The sequence below is a fragment of the Anomaloglossus baeobatrachus genome, chromosome 6 (assembly GCF_048569485.1).
Source record: "Anomaloglossus baeobatrachus isolate aAnoBae1 chromosome 6, aAnoBae1.hap1, whole genome shotgun sequence".
In the NCBI taxonomy this organism is placed as follows: domain Eukaryota; kingdom Metazoa; phylum Chordata; class Amphibia; order Anura; family Aromobatidae; genus Anomaloglossus; species Anomaloglossus baeobatrachus.
In genome coordinates this window covers 534,331,524-534,356,713 of record NC_134358.1, presented here as the reverse complement: position 1 = coordinate 534,356,713, position 25,190 = coordinate 534,331,524, and the positions used below count along the sequence as shown (strand labels likewise).

Here is a 25,190-nt window from a genome sequence, read left to right as displayed (position 1 = left end):
TTTCATTACTGAGCATGCTCCCCCAGAACCTCGCCAGTTGTACTCTCTAGTTCTGCAGTTGTGCTCTTGGCTTGTGTTTGTGCTTGTGTTCTGATCTAAGGTTCTTGACCCCGAACCGTTCAATGACTTCTCTCTGCCCGCTCCCTGTTCTTGTCGTTACCTCCTGACTTCTGACCTCGGAGCGTTTACCTGACCACATCTCTGTCTGCTCCCTGAATTAAATACGAAATTTTGACCCTCAGACTGTGACTTGACTGTGTTTCTGCTTACTCCCTGTGTCCTGTCGTATCCTCCTGTTATCTGACTACCCTTCCGTCTATGCTATCCGTAAGTAGTGACTAGCATCACAAATACAACATAAGACAAGCAAGTAGAGATGAGTGAATAAATTTGAGTGGAATTGAATTCCATCATTTTCTGAACCAAAAAAGGCCATAAAAAATGTTATAAAAAACCTTATACTCGCCTCTTCGACCCCTCCAGTTTTCACTACCACCCATTCGGTCTTTGAATCGGCGTTGGCAGTGCAGAAACCCCTCAGTTGTTTGGCCGAGGCTTCCATATTTTGCGCCCAAAAAGGAGGTGTCATCGCTGCTGACGTCAATCTGAAGATGCGACGAGGACCACATGAGTGGAAATGAGGAGCAGGGGGTCGGCGAGGTGAGCGTTGAGGGGAATATAATGATTTGTATCATTTTTCACATATTGCGTTTATTATGCTCTGGGATTTAGGGCGTCAATAAATTCACCGAAAAGAAATTCCCCACAAATCGAATTTCCCAAAAAAAACACGTGAATGGGCAATTTTGGATCTCTACAACCAACCATTGCTATTCCTAAGATGAAGAAGTCATTGTACTTACGCATTGCAGTACGGCTTCTTGTCGTATCCCTTGTAATTGTTCATGTTTAACGTCATTTTGCAGATCTCACAATGGAAACATCCTTTATGCCAATACTATAAAAGACAAAAACAAAGACACGGTCACGTGATATAATGACTTCATCCGTCTCATCCTAAATCATGTTCAAGGCTTTGTGATCGCAACAACTCTTTCCATTCATCCATCCATTGACGGCTGCTGAAGATGAAGAGACAGGAGACTAATTGTTTAAGCACAAGACAAGAGCAGGGAAGTAACAGCAATTATGTTCCGGCAGTTTAACAAACCCTTAATGACATCAGGAGGTGCGAGAAAGATTTTGATGTTCGGTGATGATTTGCACAATACATTTGCAGTTTTCGCACCTCCTGGAATAAATGTGCTCAAAACTGTCATTCACTGAGAGGTTTTCTCAGAAGCTGCTGGTTAGGAAGAATGCAATTTACCTGAGATCAAACCGAATAGCAAATATTGAGAACACAAATATATTCAGTAGAGATGATCCAATCTGCCAAGATTACAACTCGTGTAAAATATTACAGAGATATTCAATATGCAGCAAAGTTATCTGATGTGGCGTATTATGCTGCGGGGTTTTTCCAGACCCTAGAGCATAATAAATACTCACCTGTTCTGCCATCCCTATGGCTCCTCATTCGGTGGTCCTCCACTCTTCTTTTTCCCTTCCCCCATTACTCACCTTCACTTTGACCTTCTTAACTCCAGGCCCTGCTACTTTCCGGTTGGACGACACTGCGTACCATAGCTTGAGAAAAAGACATGAACCACACATCCAAAGTTAATCAGTTGATCTAATGCCACTAGGCAAAAATTTATATACAAATTTAACATTCTGATCGGACTGTATGAAGCTACTGTGACGCCTTGGACTATCAGGTCATCACAGGGTATTGTGCAATCTTTCCTTCTGCACAGTATCCGCATCCTCCTTGGTTATGGATCCCTGTCCTTCGGTGTTGCTAAGAGCAGAGCCAGTCAAAACCCTAGGAACACTCTGCACCACACCAACCAGACACACCATTGGGGGGCCTGAAGGGAATACGGCTGCCCACTTGGGGGTTGGTAGGGGAGAGTCAGAGGTGTTAGGAGCAGTGAAGAGGAGAGTGTGGAGTGGTGACTCTCGAAGTGAGAGGTCACTGTTTTGGGAGCAGGGCTCCTTGAGACTACTAGGTGGCAGACGTTGGTCTGGGACTGGTAGGAGCTGGCACCCCGGTCACAGGGGATCGTGTCAAGGGGCACAGATCTGCCGAGGAGTGCAGCCGGCAGCCTTGAGCCATCTCCGGGCAGGGGCCAGGGCACGACGGGTTATGTGGACCCTAGGCCGGGAAGTAGCTTCACGCATCCTGGTAATTTAACCGAAGGGGGTGAAGTCTTCCCCTTTTAAATTCGAGTGTCCACGCGACCCTCTCGAGCCACCGCGGTTCCGGATCCGAGCGGCTCGGCCGCTGACACGGGGCGGTACACTACTGCAACGTCACAGCCAACCCCTGAGTGGGTCCCTCGTCACAGCCAACCTCTGAGTGGGTCCCTAACTTATCTGAAGGCTTACAAGGTTGCGGTGCCGCGAGCCAACCACTGCTGCAGCAACAGTAAATGCATTACATGGTCTGCCCCCCTCTGTTTTTTTACTTGGACCAGCACTTCTCCCATTTGGCACAGGCGATTTTATTTAGCAGGAGACTGCAAGGAGGGGCTCAGCCTTCTTGGTCTCAGTTCACATACTGAGAGCTTGTGGAAGGTGAGTTGGCCAGCTCCATTCACAGGGTGCTGGTGCAGTGTAGTGGCCATTGTTGTGGTGGATTAGTGTCGGTGGGGTGGTGTGGTCTGGAGTCCTGGGAGCTCAGCATGCAGCGTGGGTGTTATGAGGCACCAGGTCACCTGCCCCGCTAGTGCACTGTCGGTTATTGGCATGCGACGCCGCACCTTTAAGGCTTCAAATAAGTTAGGACCCACTCAGAGGTTCATTGTGACGTGGCAAAGGCTTCATACAGTCTGATAAGAGTGTTAAACCAAGAACCTCATGTTCAGGTGTATACATTTCTGCCTAGCGGCATTAGATCAACTGATGATTTTTGGATCTGCGGTCCATGTGTTTTATTACAGCTATGTTGCGCCTCTGCGTAGCTCGCCAACATGATATCACAGCGTGCACCGCAACGGAACTCTGTACAATTTGAAACCCTGTCGTTTCAAAATCCTTGGCCTGATGTAAAGAAGGATGAAGTATATGTACATGATGGGGTAAGGGCAAAAGAAGAATTGTAGAGGACTTTTTGTCCGACTGCGGGGGCAGGGGAAAAGCGGAGGGGTATTATTATTTTTATACCATTTGTCTGGCACTTTACAAATCAGCAAAACGGTTTACATTCTATTTTGATGAATTCGCCTTGAGCAAAACTTGAAAAAATAATCCATATTTTGGATAATACCAATTTTCTTAAAAGTTGAGGAGTATTCTGTTCCACTCAAATGAATTTAACCCTTCTTATATATTTATTTTTTGTATTCTTATTTATTTTACTCACTTATATAGCACTATTAATTCCATAGCGCTTTACAGATGTGAACATCGCTGTCCCCATTGGGGCTCACAATCTACATTCCCTATCAGTATATCTGTGGAGTGCGGAAGGAAACCAGGGAACCCGGAGGAAATATGCCACTATACAGAGAGAAGCATCTTCACTACAAATCCCAGCATGAACCATCTCAACACCCAAAAGTCTCCAACCTCACAGCTCTGCTCAATCTTGCTTATATCACTACAAAACCGTTTGCTAATTGCTAGTCAAAACAGATATCTATGCTAAAGCCAATTTATAGCCATGTACAACCAACCATTAAATAAATGCTTAATATCTGAATAGGCCCAAAATTCTGTGCAAACTTTTCTTTTCTTACATATTTATAGTGATGATAGCACAATTTATCTATTAGACATCCAATTTTGTGTATAGACATGGGTCCCCGATTCATCAAAATGCTTTCTTTCTGGCATAAAACCCTTTGAAAAGTCGCACAATGTTGAGCTGCAAAACATTTTTGCAAAATTTCATGCCAGAAGCTCTGCAAAAATGGGCTGAGCAGCGAAGAGGTAGGGAGGGACAAGACGTGGATACGCCTGTCCCTCAAACTCCTCAATAGTGCCGACTTTCTTACTTCAGAAATGTTACTCTAGTCCCCTACTGGAGCAATATGTCTGGCAAGGTGCACAGACTGATATGATAAACCAAATTCATTATGTCGTGTGTGCCTCTTGATAAATGTGTCACATCTTAAGGCTAAAGCAATGTCGTTGGGGTCACGGAATTCGTGCCGCACATCCGGCGCTGTTAGCGATGTCGCTGTGTGTGACACCTACGAGCGATCGAAAAAGGTCACAAAATCGTGCAAAATCGCTAATTGTTGACACGCTCCTCCATTCCCAAATATCGTTGTTGTGGCAGGACGCAGGCTGTTCGTCGTTCCTGCGGGAGCACACATCGCTATGTGTGACACCGCAGGAACGAGGAACCTCTCCTTACCTGCAGCCTCCCGCAATGAGGAAGGAAGGAGGTGGGCGGGATGTTTGTCCCGCTCATCTCTGCCCCTCCGCTTCGATTGGGTGCCCGCTTAGTGATGTCGTTGTGACGCCGAACGAAACGCCCCCTTAGAAAGGAGGCGGTTCGCCGGTCACCGCGACGTCGCTAGGCAGGTAAGACGTGTGATGGGTGTGAGCGAGGTTGTGCGCCACGGGCAGCGATTTGCCTGTGACGCACAACCGACGGGGGCGGGTACGCACGCTAGCGATCTTGCTAGTGAGATCGCAGCGTGTAAAGCGGCCTTTACTCTTGCACGCCCCTCGTTAAAATTTACATATGAAATACCAGTCTTAATGAATTGGCTTGCAGCAGTCACCACTAGAGGGAGCCCAAGAGTGTAATGTATACAATGTTATTATTGAGTTCTATGTATGAACAGTATGCAGTGAGCTCGCTCTAGTGGTGGCTGCAGGTAGCCTGAATTGTATCATTAAAGGGAATCAACCAGCAGGATTTTGTAATGTAAGCTTAGGAAAGTGTGCAGCAAGTGTTAAAACATATCATCTGTGTGCAAGCTATTGTTTACCTAAACTTAAGGGTTTATTAATCTGTGATTAGCAATAGAAGAGTAGGAAGTCACATGCCATGTTGTCCGGCACTCCCCCTGCTGTGATTGACAGTGAATGCACAATCTCTATTAAGAGCATGGTATGGGCAGGATAGCTCTCAGCTCTGCTAAATTAAATTCTTTGATAATGTCAGAAAGGCTGCACACAGTGATCTAAGTTAACATGGTTAGTTTTAGAATCTCTTTGCCTACTACATGCTGCTCTCAGATGAAGTAGCAAAAACCTGCTGACAGATCCCCTTTAAAAGAAATCTCTCATCAGGTTTATGACATTTAGGGTTTGGTTCTTCCACTTGCGTTTTGCACGGACGAGTGCAATCCGATAAAACATTGGACTACACTCGCACCAGTGCAAAACTATGAAAGAAGTGTCCATCTGCAATTGATTTCTCATGCCATATCGGCCTGAGAAATGAATCGCAGCATGCTGCGTTTGGCAGTGATTCTCAGTTCACGCACTCCCATACAAGTCTATGGGAGTATGTGAAACATCACACTGCACTCGCATGTCATCCGACTGCAGTGCGATATATGCAGAGACAGGCAGCAGAGAAAATAGGGAGAAAGTGCTCCCTACCTCTTCTCCGCAGCTGTGATACGATCGCAAGATCGCATCATAGTCACATGACCCGTGGCTGACGCTTGCAGCAGAGGGTCATTAGCATATCGCTTCTGATACTCTCGCATCGGAAGCTGTGCGCAAGTGGAACCGTACCCTTAATCTGAGAGCAGCATAATGTAGAGGCTGAGACCCTGATTCAAGAGATGTCACTTATTAGGTTGTGTGCTCTAGTTTCAATACAATCAGTGTCTTATAAGTAGATTATCACTGCCTGATTAAGTCTCAAGTGCAAACCAATTCAGTTTATCTGTGTAACCCCCGCCTCCACCACTGATTGGCAGCTTCCTGTGCACATTATCAGCAAGGTGCCAATCAGAGGTGGAGGCGGGGTTACACAGATAAACTGGACTGGTTTGCATGTGACATTTTTATATTTGTAACCTGGCCTCCACCTCTGATTGGTAGCTTACTGACAATGTGCACAGGAAGCTGCCAATCAGAGGTGTGGGTGGGGATATACACAGCTCACCATTCTGACCAGTGCTACATTTACAGCACAAAAAAAAGAAGAGTTGTATCAAAATTACACCAAGCAGCCCAGTATGTGATACATCCCTGGAATCAGGGTCTCTGCCACTACATTATGCTGCTGTCAGATTACATAGCAAAAACCTGCTGACAGAATCCCTTTAAAGGGTTATTCTCAAATTATCATGTCTCTTTATAAGAAATTATGTTATTGAAAGAACTCATCTAAATCTCCTATTAAACAATGGCCACAACTTGTTTTTATTTCCTCAACATAGAGTTATAATACTTTACAAAAGATTACAATACCCATAATCCATCACACCTACATATTTAACCAGTTTCAACGGTTACTTTAGCATTCAGTAAATATTTCATTACCAGCTCTCCCTGAAAAGCTAAACTTCAAACAACCGGGAAACGAAGTCCCCAGAACGAACAAATTTCAAGGTCTACTTACATATGCAAATTCCATTAATGAATGCCGCAGTTGTACGAAGCAATTAAATTACACGCTTTGCTCATTCTAAAGGTAACATGCAAGTCACATCCGACGTGACAAATAATTGAACTTAATGAGAGCGAAAACTATTAGGTTTTTATAAGAAGGGACTTAATTGATAACTTTGTTTCTATCAGGCTGGGATTATATTCTGCAGAAATAATTGCATCTCCCCAGGAATAAGTCACTTCTATCAATTAATAAATAAAAGGGAAATGATTGTAACCTCGCTTTAAAGATTCCTTCCCCTTAGGATACAAATATTTCTATTTCACAGAATCGGGTTACAATCCCCCGGGGAATCGGAGTCGTACAGAGTTTTTCAACTCAACTGGTTATCAAAAAGTTTAGAAAAAGCCATTTCAGGGATGCTAAAAAAAAAACCTCATTGTAGCTGGATGGGAGTGTAAGGAATACAAATGAACAGTATATAAAAGCTGGGTGAGATTTATTACATTTATGTAAAGAAGCAGTGGAGGAGTTGTCAATAGCAGCCAATCAGATTCAAATTTCAAAACGATCCCTAAAAATTGAGGGCTAGAACCTGATTGTCTGTCACAAACTACTACTCCGCCTTTAGGGGGGCTTTACACGTTGCGACATCGCTTCTGAAATATCATCGGGGTCAAGTTGTTAGTGACGCACATCCGGCGCCGGTAACAATATCGCAACGTTTAAATCCTAGATACGCCGATAAACGATCGCAAAAGCGTCAAAAATCGGTGATCTGTGTAGCGTCGGTCATTTTCATAATGTCGGGTCGACCGCAGGTATGATGTTGTTTGTCGCTCCTGCAGCAGCACACATCGCTGTGTGTAAACCCGCAGGAGCGGCAAACATCTCCTTACCTGCGTCCCGACGGCAATGCGGAACGGAGAAGGTGGGCGGGATGTTATGTCCCGCTCATCTCCGCCCCTCCACTTCTATTGACCGTCGAACGCACTTCCCCCTTGAAAGAGGGATTGTTCGGCGGTCACAGCGACGGCGTCGAGCAGGTATGTGCGTGTGAAGCTGCCGTAGCGATAATGTTCGCTTCGGCAGCAATCACCACATATTGCATGTGCGACGGGGGCGGGTACTATCACGCTCGGCATCGCTAGCCGATGCTAGCGATGTCGCAATGTGTAAAGTACCCCTTAGTGTCCAGCATTCAACTTTGAGTCTGAGGGAACCAAAGGCAACTGATCAGTTTCCCTGCAGCGCCCCTACAGGGCAAATATAGTATTAAGGCCCCGTCACACGCAGCGATATCGCTAGAGAGCGTACCCTCCCCCGTCGTTTGTGCGTCAAGGGCAAATTGCTGTCCGTAGCGCACAACATAGTTCGGAGCCGTCACACGGACTTACCTGCCTAACGACGTCGCTGTGGCCGGCGAACCGCCTCCTTTCTAAGGGGTGTCACTACGGCATCACTAAGGGGCCGCCCAATAGAAGCGGAGGGGTGGAGATGAGCGGCCGTAACATCCCACCCACCTCCTTCCTTCCCCATTGCCGGCAGCCGCAGATAAGCTGTAGTTCGCCGTTCCCGAGGTGTCACACGTAGCGATGTGTGCTGCCTCGGGAACGACGAACAACAATCAACAATTTTTTTAAAATGAACGACGTGTCAACGATGGACGATTTGATGAGTATTTTCCATCGTTAACGGTCGCTCATTGGTGTCACACGCAACAAGGTCGCTAATGATGCCAGATGTGCGTCACGGCGATATATCGTTAGATACGTCGTTGCGTGTAACGGGGCCTTTACACAGCTATCACTCTAAACCAGTGGTTCTCAAACTCCAGTCCTCACGACCCCCAACAGGTCATGTTTTCAGGATTTCCTTTAATATAGCACAGGTGATGCTTTGATAATGATTCCATCACCTGTTCAATAGTAAGGAAATCCTGAATACATGACTTGTTGGGGGCCATGAGGGCTGGAGTTTGGGAAACACTGCTCTAAGCAATGGGTCGTTAGTGTAATGAGCAGAGGTGCCAGGTCTCCCAATGCCACTCTAAAGCTGCCCATACTCTTTGTGTTGGGAATATTGCAGTAATTTTTTCTTTTTGATTACTTTTCTCCCAAACACTGAGCTGCAGAGCTGTTTCATGTGACCAGTTCATGTCACGAGTGTGTCGTGGCCTGATGTGATCTCGGGGATATCTGGGATCAGAAGGTCACAGTGTGTTGTTGATTGCAGATTCAGTTTAGTGCCTGCTCATTATTTACCCTGAGTTGGGACATATTTCATTCCATCTGGTACTGAAAAGGTTGAGGTTCATTTCTATCCTGTAGTGATCTAACAGGTAGTTATAACATCAGCTGCAACCTCTACCTTCTGCTATAAATATCTGCTCCTCACTCCTCCCTATGCCGGCTATAGCTCATACCTAAGCTGACCAGGTTGAAGCAGCTTGTCGCTGCATAGCTGTGGTGTTGTTTCTATTGCAGCTGCGAAGGTTCCTACAGAAGATACCTTGGAGTGCTTTTCATTGTGCCTTCTCCCACCTGTTTGTCTTACCTGCCTCTTGTTGTCTTATTGTAGTGGCGAGACAAGCGTCCCGCTGGCACTTACTAGTCAAGGTGAGTTTAGGGTAGGCAAGGACATAGGTATGTGATCGGCACATGGGAGGAAGGACCTGTGCAGGGATCAACCTCAGGTGAGTGTTAGGAGGTGACCCTACTCCCCTCTCCCTAGCGCAACTGAATACCATTGTATTATGTAACCTTTGTGTTGTATCTCTCACCGGGGGTTTTCCCTTCTTGTGGTGTAACACCACCCAGGTGTTTCCGCTGTATTGCGTTGTTCACTGGTAGACCACTCCTAAACGACCGGACACCTTTAGTCACATTTTGACAGTTCATACTCCTTTAGAGGATCCTTTCAACTGCTGCTCAGCCGAGATATATACTCTATATTCATACAATCAGAATAGGGAATTCCCTTTTTAAACCTCTCTGATCTCCACTCTAATATTCAAACAGGGGAATTCACATACTCTGTATATAGAGTAAGGATTCAGCCTGAGCAGCAGTTGAAAAGAGCTTTTAAAAAACATTAACTAGACTTGTGTAACAGTACTGCAGCATTGTGTTGTGTAGAGATGTGTGAATATATTATCAAGACCTTGATCAAGTGGCCATGTCAGTTTTTGTGATTAATCATTCCCAGATAAGAGCCCTAAGAAACTCCTCCTACCTGCTGGTATTCTCTCTTTCTAATTTGTATGCCTCTGCAAATCAGAAGCAACGCTGGAGTAAAAGGAGGTAGGATGAGGCTTACGGGGCTCTCGTCCAGCGGCCAATGATTCTGTCCTTAGGATCAGGGTCCTGGGAATGATGTGTTCTTAGGATCAGGGTCCTGCAAATGTATTTACTTTTCTCTCAAAATTATGTAATAAAGTATTTTTTAAAAACTCATGGGTATGCGACACTTGGAGGAAAAGCAAATAAAAAAAAGTTGTTACTCATCAAAAGCAAAAAAAAAAAAACACCTTTCCGAGCAAATCAAAATAATATTTTCTTAGAATATTATTTATTATGGTATTCCTGCATCCGAATATATTTAACGCACAGTAAAAAAAAAAAAAAAAAAATAATAATAATAAAAAAGTAAAAAATAACACCACATAAAAATATTATGGGTCTTAGAATGAGGCGAAAAAAAAAAAAATCTAGTGTTCGCATTGTGCAAACATAGTAAAACTAAAAATATATCTAAATTTGGCATCACTGTAATTGTACTGAAACACAGAATACACTGAACACTGTAAAAATGACGCAGCCCCTCCCCACCCAATAAAATAAAGGGTGCATTTGCTTTTTTCAGTCCTTCTCGAAAGACTATTCAAAGTTATACAATAGCTAATATGCATGGCAAAATAGCGCAACTTGTCCCGTTAAAAAAAAAAAAATTGTCAATGAAAAAAAAAATTATTGATTGCTCTCAAGATTAGGAGACATAAAAAGGTCCGTAAAGAGTAACTACACTACAGCCTTGGCTGCTGTCAGTGAAGTTATTAATGGTTGTTTGAGGAATGTTCAACCATGCTCAAACTTAACAAAGGTAGAAAAGATTAATTACTTTTAAAGGAGACCGATCACCAGTTACAAATTGTCAAATTTAAAGGGAACCTGTCAGGTGCAATATGCACCCAGAACTGCTTGTGGTTTTGGGTGCATATTGCACCTGACAGGTTCCCTTTAATCTTTTTTTTTTTTTTACTGTGTGTTAAATATATATTTTTTTTTTATTCTCACTGCTTCTCTGAGTCTGTCCCTTTTAAAATCAGTGGTAGGATTCCATAGATGTGAGCCAATTTATTTGGTGCTAGTTTTCATGGACTTTACAAGGGGACGTTGCTCATAGGATCCTCTGGAACGTGTCTTTATGCAGCTCTGCATTATTACCCTGCGAACAATGCTCCCTTTGTAAAAATCATAAAAAATTAAACACACATTAAAAGACCCATAACTTTAAAACCATATCTTGGATTTAGAAAAACAATAAGCAAAAAAAAATCTCATAGAAGCACAGAAGCAGCAGGGAAAAAAAAGCAAAAGTAAATACTGGATTTTTTGACCTGGTGACAGGTTTTTCTTAATCTCTATGCACATATGGACCTGACTGTACTAATATATATATATATATATATATTAGTACGGCAGTGGCAGCTATAGGAATAGAAGTGGTGTCTAGGTATAGTAAAGTAGCCATGCGCTACGCAATGAAACCACCTATAGCGCCACCTGGTGGAAAACAACGGAGTTAGAATTTTTATCTCGAAACCGGAATGAGATAGACAAAAAAAGTGAATTAAAAAACTGTAGGGCATCATCAATTCTATACGAATCGACACCTTGCATACAGAAATGCTATGATATGAAACCCATGACCCCCCAAAACATTGAATGCTGGTCATGCATATGGCGCTCATTTAACTTTGATGCTCAAAGTGGCCACCGTCAGCTGCAATGCACATCTGGCCTCTGCACAGCATACTGTATCTTGCTGCACGTTGTGCAATATGGTAGGTGACACGTTTGCACAAGCATCTGTGATATGTCGTCGTAAGTCCTGCAATGTTGGTGGAGGGGTCGCATACACCTGCTGTTTGATGTGACCTCACAGAAAGAAGTCCAATGGGGTCAGGTCAAGTGAGCATTGAGGCCACTCCATGCAGCCACCATACCCAGTGACTTGTAGGAAGGCCTCCATTAGGTATCGCTTCACGTCCGCAGCCTTGTGAGCTTTACGCATTCTAATCATAGCATTTCTGTATGCAAGGTGTCGATTCATAATGAATTGGTGATGCCCTATAACTTTGTAATTCACTTTCTTTCTCTATCTCATTCCGTTTTCGAAATAAATATGCTAACTCCTTTGTTTTTCACCAGGTGGCGCTATAGGTGGTTTCATTGCGTAGCGCATGGGTACTTTACTATACCTAGACACCACTTCTATGCCTATAGCTGCCGCCGTTCTCAAGTTAATGGCGGTGGACAGGATATGGGTGGACATACTGTATATATGTATATACAGTATACATATATATATATACTAGAAGGTGGCCCGATTCTACGCATCGGGTATTCTAGAATTTACGTATTGTGTAGTTCATGTATGATTTTTGTTATATATATATATATATATATATATAAATGTTGTTGTGTGTAGTTACCAAGTGTTTGTGTAGGGCGCTGTACATGGTCTGGGTGTGGCAGGGGGTGAGAGCGGTGTTGTTTGTGTGTTGCGTTGTGTGTGTTGCGTGTGTTGCGTTGTTTGTGGAGCGCTGTGTGTCTGTAGCATTGTGTGTGTTGCGTGGTTTGTGTGTGTTTTGGGGGAGGTATGTTTTGTGCAATGTGTGTGTTGCGCGGTATGTGCGTATATTTATGTATGCCGCGGTGTTTGTGTGTTGGGTGTTGTGTGTGTGCAGCGTTGTCTGTGTGTGTGGGTGTCTGTGTAGGGCGGTGTTTGTGTTTCCCAGTGTGTGTGTGTTGTGCAGTGCACGTGTGTGTGTGTGTGTTGGGGGGAGGTGTGCACCTCCCATCGTGCTCCATCCCCCATGCTGCGCACCCCCCCATCGTGCTCCATCCCCCATGCTGCGCACCCCCCATCGTGCTCAATCCCCCAAGCTGCACACCCTCCATCGTGCTCCATCCCCTAAGCTGCGCACCCCCCATCGTGCTCCATCCCCTAAGCTGCGCACCCCCCATCGTGCTCCATCCCCCATGCTGCGCACCCCCCATCGTGCTCCATCCCCCATGCTGCGCACCCCCCATCGTGCTTCATCCCCCATGCTGCGCACCCCCCATAGTACTCCATCTCCCATGCTGCGCACTCCCCATCGTGCTCCATCCGCCATGCTGCGCACTCCCAAACGTGCTCCATCTCCCATGCTGCGCACTCCCCATCGTGCTCCATCCGCCATGCTGCGCACTCCCAAACGTGCTCCATCTCCCATGCTGCGCACTCCCCATCGTGCTCCATCCGCCATGCTGCGCACTCCCAAACGTGCTCCATCCGCCATGCTGCGCACTCCCAAACGTGCTCCATCCGCCATGCTGCGCACTCCCAAACGTGCTCCATCCGCCATGCTGCGCACTCCCAAACGTGCTCGATCCGCCATGCTGCGCACTCCCAAACGTGCTCCATCCGCCATGCTGCGCACTCCCAAACGTGCTCCATCCGCCATGCTGCGCACTCCAAAACGTGCTCCATCTGCCATGCTGCGCACTCCAAAACGTGCTCCATCTGCCATGCTGCGCACTCCCAAACGTGCTCCATCCGCCATGCTGCGCACTCCCAAACGTGGTCCATCCACCATGCTGCGCACTCCCAAACGTGGTCCATCTGCCATGCTGCGCACTCCCAAACGTGGTCCATCCGCCATGCTGCGCACTCCCAAACGTGCTCCATCCGCCATGCTGCGGACTCCAAAACGTGCTCCATCCCCCATGCTGGCCGCAGCATCAGCCTCTGTGCCCGCAGCATCAGCCTCTGTGCCCGCAGCATCAGCCTCTCTGCCCGCAGCATCAGCCTCTCTGCCCGCAGCATCAGCCTCTCTGCCCGCAGCATCAGCCTCTGTGCCCGCAGCATCAGCCTCTATGCCCGCAGCATCAGCCTCTGTGCCCACAGCATCAGCCTCTATGCCCGCAGCATCAGCCTCTATGCCCGCAGCATCAGCCTCTCTGCCCGCAGCATCAGCCTCTCTGCCCGCATCAGCCGTTTCTGTCCCCAGCATCAGCCTCTCTCCTCCCAGCCTACCCCAGCCTCAGCCTCCCCCAACATCAGCCACTCTTCTCTCAGCCTCCACCCTCCCAGCCTTCCCCAGGATCAGCCTCTCTCCTCCCATCCTCCTCCAGCACGCCGTGCTCCTCTGCCGACACTCACAGATCCGATCGTATACACTCACACACACACACACACCCGATCGCATACACTCACACCCACCCGATCGCATATACTCACACCCACCCGATCGCATACACTCACCCACACACACATTGACGATATTACACATACGCGCTCATACTCACAACATCCGGAGATACCACATGCTTCTGGCCATGTGATCCTCCGGCAGGTCCTGAAAGCTCACAGCACAGTATCGCGGCCGAGAAGCAAGCGATATCCCAGGATGTTGTGAGTGTGTGGATGTGATGTGTGTGTGATGTGTGATGTGTGATGTGTGATGTGTGTGTGTACTCACCTGGGGCTCCGTGTCAGTTGGGGGAATGCGTGCGGGGGGCGGGGCCTGCAGAGAGCCGGGGCGAGAGGCCAATCCGTGTGGGGGGGCGGGGCCATGGCGAACCCAGCGGCCAATCAGCTTTGTGTCACCGTAAGGACATGTCACCGTGACACAATAAGGACATGTCACCGTGACACAATTTTGGAGCATGACAGACAGACAGACAGAATAAGGCAATTATATATATAGATATATATATATATAGATATATATATATATATATATATATATATACACATACACAAACACACACAAATGTAAAATTTGATCCCCTATCTTATTCCCCATTCGGCACAAAGAAGATAAAAAATACTAAATTATACAGTAAACATCGGGGTGAGAAAAATAATTATTACGAGGAATGGAAGGCCTCTCATATGATGGGTGGTTTGAAAAGTTGGGTTAGTTTGGCTTCGAAAAAAGACGTCTTGGAGGAGATCTCATTTGAGAATTGCATATTTTTCATCACTTCACCCCACTTGGATTTTTTTCTCTTTATTCAGTACATTGTACAGTAAAGTGAATAGCGTCATTCAAAAGTACAACTGATCCCACAAAAAATAAGCCTTCATATCGACGGAAAAATTAGAAAAAGTTATGGCTTTTAGAAGAATTGAAAGGAAAAAAAACTGCAAGGTTCTGAAGGGGTACATAAAGTAAAGCCCCCCCCCCCAAAAAAAAAGCTTTTGTTTATACCATTGACACAATAGCACAGTCGTCATGCTTCAAAGTGTTAGCACCCTTGAAATTGTTCCAAAAAATTAAGTACCTCTAGAAAAATATTGCAATTACATGTTTTGTTATACAAATATTTAGTTACTTTGTGCATATTATAACAATGCAAACAAAAACAGGGAAAAAGATATATCAAAATAATTGCACCGAAAACTAAAAATGGGGTGGACAAAATTGTTGGCACCTTTACAAAATTGTGGATAAACAACTTTTTTTCAACCAAGAGTGCTCAAAGGCTCCTATGGCAAGTAACAGATGTGAAAAATCATACTTGAAATCAAATAAAAAGGGAAGAAGTTGACTCAGTCTGTCCATTGTGTGTCTGTTTGTGCTACACTAAATATGGAGAACAGAAAGAGGAGAAGAGAACTGTCTGAGGACTTGAGAACCAAAATTGTTGTCACCTTTCCAAAATTGTGGATAAACAACTTTTTTTCAACCATGTGTGCTTAAAGTCTCCTATGGCAAGTAACAGATGTGGGCGATATGAAAATCACAAATAAAAATGGGAGAAGTTGACTCAGTCTGTCCATTGTGTGTCTGTGTGGGCTACACTAAATATAGAGAACAGAAAGAGTAGAAGAGAACTGTCTGAGGACTTGAGAACCAAAATTGCTGAAAAAATCTCAAGGTTACAAGTCTATCTCTAGATATGTTGATGTTCCTTTGTTCACAGTGTGCAACATAATCATCAAGTTGACAACCCATGGCACTGTAGCTAATCTATTTGGATATGGACAGTAGAGATGGATTGATTAAAGATTAAAACACAGGATAGTCCAGATGGTGGATAAGCAGTGTCAATCAAGTTCCTAAGAAAATTAAGCTGTCCTGCAGGCTCAGGGTGCATCAGTTTCAGCGCGAACTATCCGTCCACATTTGAATGAAAGGAAACACTATGGCAGGAGACCCAGGAGGACCTCACTGCTGACACAGAAATAAAAAATCCAGACTGCAGTTTGCCAAAATGTGTGTTAGTAAGCCAAAATCCTCCTGGGAAAGCGTCTTGTGCACAGTGGAGATTAAGATAGCATTTTTTTGGTAAAGTACTTCATTCTATTGTTTACTGAAAACAGATTGAAGTCTACAAAGAAAGGAAAAGCACCTACAGTCACATATGGTGGAGGTTCAAAGATGTTTGGGGTTGTTTTGCTGCCTCTGGCACTTGGGGCCTTGATTGTGTGCAAGACATCATGAAATCTGAAGATTATTAAAGGATTTTGGATCACAATGTAGTGTCCAGTTTCAGAAAGCTGGGTTTGTGTCCTAGGTCATAGGTCTTCCAAGAGCACAATAACCCCAAATATTCTTCAAGAATCCAGAAATGGTTGGAAACCAAGCGTTGGAGAGTTCTGAAGTGACAGCAATGTGTCTGGATCTAAATCCCATTGAACCTGTGGGGAGATCTTAAAATTGCTGTTGGGAGAAGATGACTTCAAATAGGAGAAACCTGGAGCAGTTTAGAAAAGAAGAGTCCAAAATTCCAGGAGAGAGGAGTAAGAAGCTTGTGGACGGTTATGGGAAGTGATTGATTGCAATTATTTTATTCCAAAGAGTGTGCAACCAAATATTAAGTTGAGGGGGATAACAATTTTGTCCGGCCCATTTTTGCAGTTTTGTGTGAAATTATGTCCAATTTTCCTTTTCTTCTCAGCTTTATGTTATTCCAATACACACAAAGGAAATAAACATGTATATAACAAAAAATGAGTAATTGCAATAATAATTTCTGGGAGAAATACCTCATTTTCTGGAACAATTTGAAGGGTGCCAACACTTTTGAGCATGACTGTATACTATACTCATATTAGACAGCAGGGGCTTTTTCTCCTATGTTGATGTTAGAAGATTTGCACCTTTTAATGTTTTGCACCCACTTCTGTGTAACACTTGTGTAGCGCCCAGGGAATGGGGTACTCAGTCCCGGGCAGAATATACCATTAGGGATGTCACTTTGGTTGCCGTTGCCCGATTCCGTGCCCTGGGCCCTTTTTGTAAGGGGGGAGTATTTACAGGGAAGATAATAGTTAATATCATGTGACGCCACCTGCGGGTTGCGGTTAAGGATGGAGAACCGCCGCTGCTAAATGTGGGTACTCCCAGAGCTGATGGTGATTGTGTGCCGCCCCCGTGCCGGCAGCCTGCCGCTGCTCGGGTCCGGGCCTTCCAGTGAGTGGCTTGAGGGTCTCCGGACCCGGAAGATCCCGCGGACACTCCAAATGAATAGGGTTGAGGGGTGGTGGATGTAGGACGTATATGTACGGGCTGGGCCGTTCTAGGTTCGTGACACCACCCACGGTATGTGGTGAGTTTGGACACCACCGCTGCAGTTACGGGGTACCCGGGGGAGATGTTGTGCAGCAAGTTGTTAACCCCTCCGTGGGCAGGGATGGTGGCCCGGGGACCCGTTGGGGGTTTGTTGGTGCAGGGGGAAGGGCGACCTCAGGGTGCTGGTGTATTCACTATTGAAGGAAACACACGAGTCTCTGGTAAACCAAGGTGATGGTGGTCGGTGCCCGCAGCCGGCTGCATTCTGGTCCCCCACCCGGCTGGTGGTCTCTGTCTTTCTCCTGCACTTTTTAGAATGGTGGACTGCCTGTGCTTGCAACTTCAGGAGTCCGCTCCCGACCGGTTGTAGCCTAAGCAGCCCTTGCCCGCAGACGCTGGCCCGTGGGTTCTCTGAGCCTTGGCGGTGGCCTTTTATCCCCCTCGGTGCGCTGTTGCCTTCTAATAGGGACTTTGGGTGGGACAGGACCTCTAATTCTGACCTCATTTGGTTAATTAGCTGGTTCCAGTTTCATGTGCTCCGGTTTCCGAGTCGGTTCCCCGGGTCGGTACCAGCGGGCTACAACCCTGTCCCGGTCCACCTCGGTTCCACCGAGCCGTCTTCCCGGCTCCTGCAGACGGAGACCGCCGTCTGCCTCCGAGCCAGTGGCATCAGGGCTCCTACCCTGGCGCCGTTCAATTTGGGTATTCGCCTCTGCTGGAGCTGGACACAGCTCCAGCCCACACTCCTTTCCAACTTGAACTCTAACAGAATCTGTTTCCTTTCCCGCCCCAGGGCTGTCTAGACTCCTCGGTGGGTGTCTTCCAACCGCCTGGTTCTGCCCCCTGGTGTGTCCATCTAGCCCTGAGGGGGGGTGACTAGGGTTTTGAAGGTCGGCTGCTGTTACCTGAGAGAGAAGGTATTGTGTAGGGGCCTATTTGTGACTACCTGGCCTGGTCAGGGCGTCACAATTGCAGCAATGGTGTTAGGCCCTCCGCAGGTAGGGCCGTGCCTGGGAGATTGTAAGAGGCAATAATGGAGACCACACCAGGTTGTCTTTAACAGTCTCTACTCACTCAGGCCCTTGGTTTACTGGTCCAGGTCCCTTGGAGTATCAGTGCCAATGTAGTGACCTAGGTTGCTCTGTCCCTGGCATTCTCTGTTGGTTGGGTCCCCGTAGCGTGGAGCATTTGGGGGCCCCGACTGTCCTTTTTCGGGTAAAATCTCCTTCTCAGTATGGCAGGCAGTGCGGACCCTGTGGGGAGGTAAGTGTCCGAACCCCGATCCTAGTTAACTGCTGATATTATTAACTGCCGGATTATTTGGTACAGTGAAGTCCGTGAAGGTGTCCTCACCGGGCAGGTATTTATCAAGCCGTGTAGAACTGGCACCTGATCTAGGGCCCTGTGCCCCGTGAGTGCTCCGGTCCCAGCGGTATCTCTCCAACCTGGCGACCTCTCTCCTGTGCCCCTGGGTCACCGCTGCATGGATTCAGCTCAGGCACGTCCGCACACCTCTCCTGTGTGCTACACTCTACTGACTACTGACGGACTGCTGACCCCTCCCACCAGGTTGGCTAATCCCAAGGACTCGTTCCTTTCCATGGCGACCATCCCCTAACATGGTTAAACCTCTATGCCCGGTGTGGAGTGGAGAACTAGGATTTTGGTTGTGCTTTGATGGTATCGGCACTAATACTCCAGGACCCAGGGGGTAGGTCCTGCATCCCCTAGAGGATGCAGTTCCCTGTAGTGCTCTGAGGGTCCCAGGGGCGCTACACTCATGGCCGGTGTAAAGGAAGCGAGCAGGATTAGTGGACCCACTGGAGCACAGCGGGGACCCGGGCTTACCCTTTAGTGAGATGGGTTTAACTACACGCCCACCAAGAGGCAGACGCCAGGTACCACTCCCATGGCAGTGACCGGGACTGTGGAAGCTGACCCCCAGAAAAGGAGACCGACTCTGCTATAGGCACAGGTGCATATAGAAAGAGGCAGGATGTCTGAGGGAGACAGGTAGGCGGATATGGACAGATATGGTGGGCGCGGCAGGGACAGATACGAAAGGGAAGGCAGGTACAGGGTGACGTACACAGGAATTACGGGACAGGAGAACAGGAACTTGACAACTAACTAGCTACCACACTGGGGAATGACTGACTAACTCAGGATGTTGCGCAAATGTGGCGCCCCTGAGTGTCAGGTGTCACAGGGTACTGCATCTAACCCCAGATTCCTGGGAGACCAGTGCCGGTAAATAACATTCAAACACACACATCCACACCCTTTTCCCCAGACTGGGTCACAGGCTAGAGACAGAATTGATGGATGGCCACCTATTGGTCGGGACTCATCCAATCCACTAGTCAAAAACCCAGGAGGAGGAGGGGCTAGTCAGTGGAGTGGCCGGAAGATGGACATGTTGTAAGATAGTAAAAAGTCAGACAGTCAGTCTGAAGTTGACAAGCTGACAGAAAGTGTAAAGTGACTTATTGGGCTAAAAGAGTACGGTTGCCAGGGAGAGTACGATGTGAGTAGTCACTGGGCCGAGCACCAGCGGGTTGCAGAGCACTAGTTCAGGAAGATGCTTCAAGCTCAACTGATAAATCTGCCCGGTGAGGGAATCATCACAGTTCCTCACCAACGTTAGTGTCTGGGGTACAGCAGCAAAGAGGGAACCCGGGAACGGGGACTGAGGTCCAACCCAAGAGAGGTTCGAGCTGCCTGCCATACGGGCCAGGACTGTGACAACAGGAGGGGACCCTAAAACGCTTCAGACCACGGGGACCCACCAACTACAGACGGGTTCAAGGAAGTAAAGCTCACTAGGTCACTACACCGGCACTGGCATCAAGGGAATACCGAATTACCCGAGGCCCAGATTGGTAAAGACCAGCACCAGTCGGGTTGCAGCTAATCCAAGCCAGTGAGTAAAGCACAAGTTAAACCACAGCCCCTGTGTTGTTTGAATTCTTCCTACACGTCTGCATCACCATACTACAACCACTATCATCCTCCCCTGAGGCCTAGCTCTACTTGTGGAGAGCCACAACATCCAAGCTGCCCAATACCACCAGCGTTGAGGAGAAAGGAGTAGGGCCTCAGCACCCATGCCAAGGTAGAAAAATATCCAAAGATGTATAAAAAATAGAAACTTTATTCGATCATATTAAAATTCAAAATGTCAACAATTCCATAAAAACATCATGGCTTGACGCGTTTCGGACAGTAAAATATTTGAGTAAAGTCCTTAAAGGCTTATGATTAAGGACTTTACTCATATATTTTACTGTCCGAAACACGTCAAGCCATGACGTTTTTATGGAATAGTTGACATTTTGAATTTTAATATGATCGAATAAACTTTCTATCTTTTATACATCTTTGGATATTTTTCTATTTTGGCATCGGTGCTGAGTCCCTACTCCTTTCTCCTCAATGTTTCTACGGACCTGCCTGTCTGGTGGACTACGTGCACCCCGCCTAAACTGAGAGAGCACATATACGGGTGAGCTGATATTTTCTTTTTCTACCAATACCACCAGCCCCAGCAGTGAGAGACTTTGCAGCGGCGGCTTTTACAATATAGCCACGTACTGCAAGTGTCATCACGACAAACATTTTATTTTTACATTTCCCTTTTATTAATCCCCCCTTTTAAGCGACCCCCAGGGTCATGGAACCGGGCAACGGCCACCCGTGAACATCCCCGTGATTCAAGGCCCGGGAACGAGTACCGCAAAGCCCTGGGGTTCATCACAGGCACCTTCCCTAATGGGAGGGTGCCTTAAATACACAACCATAGGCTAAAAGGCATTTCCTTTAAGAAGAGGGCCGGTATGCGTGCTCTCATCTTAGGTGCACTCCCAAGAACCCTCTGCGGCATGTACCAGGCCCGAGAAGGGAGGATGTCAGGAGAGGAGAACAGGGCCTGGCCGTGGCAGTGGGTAATTCGGGATTTCTGTTGGGACACCGGTGCTACATTCTATTTTCACCTTGCAAATATTACTTCAAAATGGCGCCATGTGAAAAGGGCCTAAGTGACCTAGACTCATGTCTATTCAAAGACTTCTTTCCTCTGTCCCTGTTTTACCTTTCTGATGTATCTGCTGCATAGTTTTAAGCATTAGAGGCAGATTATTTCTCTCCACAAGGCAGGGATGGGTGAGGTGGAGGAGGTTGGGAATGGCAGAGGCGGGTGAAATACTTGTTCTGTTTGTTTTGTAGCAGGGAGGATGCCACTAATATGTATTTCCTGTACAGAATTTGAGACGGTTTATTTTAAGCTATTTTGTTTTTTCTCTTCCAAAAATAAAAAAAAAATGTTAGCAAATATGAGAGTGCACTTAAATGCAGGTACAAGGAATTCATCTTTATTTACTCAGTAACTTGGAGGACAAGAGCCAATGTGAGCGCCTCGGGGCAAAACACCGTGAAGATTCCCTCCTATGTTGAAAGGAGGGAACTGTGGGTCACAAAAAAACAAGCTACAGCTAAAATATTACTGCAATTCCGGATTAAAAATTGCATATAATAGCAACATCAAACTATGATAAAAGTGTACAAATAATAGCGTTATCAGTTTCTGCATAGTACTGCCATACACTGCACAAATAATACCACCAGGGCGACATAGCCCTCGTGAGCTCCTCTTCACTTTCAATATTTTTCCTCTTTTTTGCTCTATCTGAACTTCAGCGTTTATGGATACCATTATGGGGTACATACAACTTTCTATGAAGTTGTATGTACTTTGTAGCATCTGAAGGGGCATACAAATTACTATTGGCACATACAGCACTGTGGCACATACACATTACTGGAGGGGCATGCACATTACTGAGGGTACATGCAGCACTGCAGGGCACACACAATACTGGGGGGCAAATGTAGCACCCCTGAAGCCTCAGGGTGCTACAAGGTTCTGCATCTCCACAAGGATGCAGGGCTTACCCCCTTAGAGACTCAGAACCCCAGTGCCGGTACCAACAAAAACCCAGGTAATCCCAGTTTTCCCCAACAATCCCCCATACAATGGTACCCAGCTAGGGTGGGACCAATGGATGGTCGCCTAGAGGTGGAGCCAATCCAGTCCACTAGTTGACCAGGTGGGAAGGGCAGACTGTGGAGAGTACTCAGACAAGTGTCAGACAGGTGAGGAGTGAAGATGGACTCAGGTTAACGGTGACCTGGTACCCAGGAGAAGTAGTTGTCGGTGGAGTCCAATCCAGTCCACTAGTTAACCAGGTGAGAGGGGCAGACTGTGGAGAGGAGCGCCACTTGACCAGGCTGCACCGACCTAAGCACCAGGATCCATCATTGACCGGACAGCAGCACTGCCAGAGCCAGTGAGACCAGAAGCGGTCGCATCACCTTCTCTGCTGGAGAAGGGCAAAGTGGCACCAGCTTCCCCTGCCAGACCAGAAGCGGTCACCTCACCTTCTCCACTGGAGAGGAAGCAATCTATATCCCCTGATCCAGTGATGGCAGCCCAGGCAATGACGTCATCGGGAGCTGCGGAGGAGGCCGCCACCAGTGCTGACGACTGTCCCCAGGTACTGTACCCAGTTGCTGTCGGGGACCCGGCAGCGACCTACCCTGAACCAGGTAGCAGGAAGCCAGCAGTTGTCACCTAGGAGCGGGACCAGTACACGCAGACTCTAAGTGCTGATCCCAGAAGGTCAAGTAAACCAGATGGCCCCTATCCAGCACCCTGGTAGCTGTCACCTGCTATGCTACCAGTTTGTTTTGTTTTTTGTACTGTTCCGGTTTTAAAATTAAAAAGGTTACCTGTTTTTGATATGTGTTGATAAAAATGGACCCCAGCCTGCAGGACTGGCAGGAGCCAACACAAACTTGTGTATTTGTAAAAAGTTGCACCAGTTGTGCATCACCAGAGTACCACCATTGGACCCTGTTAAGCACCACCACCAAGGAGAGGCCGGGTGCAGGAAAGGTCCGGGACAGAGAAGATGGTCCGGACCTGGTCACTATCGGAACCGGTGACCTGCCTCCTTAGAGGGTTCTGGGACCAGGACCTTTGGGTGGTGGGTGCAGGGAGGGGTACTCCAGTTGAAACGTTTAAAGTGATGAACCTCCCCTGCGTGGGAAAACCTGTATGTATTAAAGTTACCTGTTGAAAAAAATAATAATAAAAGTGTAACCAGTTTTACCTTGCAGCCCGAGGACGTGCTGGAATTAACCAAGGGGGAATGTAGTGCCTCTGAAGCTTCAGGGTACTACAAGGTTCTGCATCCCCACAAGGATGCAGGGCCTACCCCCTTAGGGACCCAGAACCCCAGTGCCGGTACCAACAAAAACCCAGGTTATCCCAGTTTTCCCCAACAATCCCCATACAATGGTACCCTGATAGGGAGCCAATCCAGTCCACTAGTTGACCAGGTGGGAAGGGCAGACTGTGGAGAGTACTCAGACAAGTGTCAGACAGGCGAGGAGTGAAGATTCCTCGGGTTAACGGTGACCTGGTACCCAGGCGAAGTAGTTGTCGGTGGCGTATGGTGGAGTACTCCCGGAACTACGCACCGATGGGGTACAGGACCCTAGGACAGGAAAGAGCTCCAAGCCGACCTATTAACACCTGCACAGCAAGGGGACCATCAATGACATTGTTGACCCTAAAAAATCCGAATACTCAGTAGCAAAGGGAGAACTGGGGACAGGACCAGAGACTCCAACCCCACAGGGTTCACGCTACAGTCAGGCGGACAGAAGTGGACAAACCACAGAACAGGGAACCCCAGTTGTTCTATACAACGGGGACCCACTTACCAGAGACAGGTGCAGGGGAAGAAGGTACTAGAGAACCAAACTGGCACTGGGACTAAGGGGACCTGGAGGCGAAACCAGCCGGCCTCGGGCAACCAGTCAACACCTACCAGCAGTGAGTAAACCAGTTGCACTGAACACCTGTGTGGACTACCTTCTTCCGACGCCCACTGCACCATACACCCTCTGGGGCCAAACCCTACTTGTGGAGGGTCTACAATTCTAGCTGCCAATACTACCAGCCCCAGTAGAGACACATTCTGCAGCGGTAGCTCCCTACACTTAGCCGCAACACTGCAAGTGGCGTCACAAGTGAACATTATCTTATTCTCCCCTATAAATATCCCCATTACAAAAAGGACCCAGGGCATGGAACCAGGCAATGGCCACCACCGTGACATTCTCAATAGAGACACTGCCCGGGACCAAGTACAGCATATCCCTGGGCGCGACACCTACACATTACTGAGGGCACATACAGCACTGCGGCCCATACACATTACTGGAGGGGCATGCACATTACTGAGGGCACATACATCACTGCAGAGCACACACATTAGTGGGGCCCATACACATTAATGGAGGGGCATACACATTACTGTTGGCACATACAGCATTGTAGCGCAGCCCATACCCATTACTGAGGGTACATACAGCACTGCAGAGCATACACATTACTGGGGGGCATACACATTACTGAGGGCACATACAGCATTGCGAAGCATACACATTACTGAAGAGGCATTCCCTGGGGGATGGTGGGGCAACCGCTCCTCTCTTCTTCTGTGGGATGGGAGCGCATCATGTGCTAACTCTTCCCACAAAGTACGTCCTCCCTCTTACACTGGCCAGCGTGAAGATGCAATCTTTCAATGTATGTGCAGGCAACGCTCAGCAATGAACGCTGCGTATGCTTGCTTGCAATCCATATAGGAGTTTAATGGCACTGCGGTCCCTGGGAGTATGCCCAGGGGCAGCAGAAAAAGCAGAAAAGGTCACCACCACTCCTGCCAACAGCGAGTG

General features: G+C 47.3%; 1 protein-coding gene across 2 annotated transcripts in view; it reads right to left on the bottom strand.

The window, feature by feature from the left end:
• The window catches only part of LOC142243542 (LIM zinc-binding domain-containing Nebulette), a 321,524-nt gene that overhangs the window by 291,092 nt on the left and 5,242 nt on the right, over positions 1–25,190 (bottom strand). For both annotated transcript variants that reach the window (XM_075315580.1, XM_075315581.1), the window contains exon 2: positions 864–958. In XM_075315580.1, the coding sequence (XP_075171695.1) occupies positions 864–958 (95 nt within the window). The remainder of the gene's footprint in view (positions 1–863; positions 959–25,190) is intronic.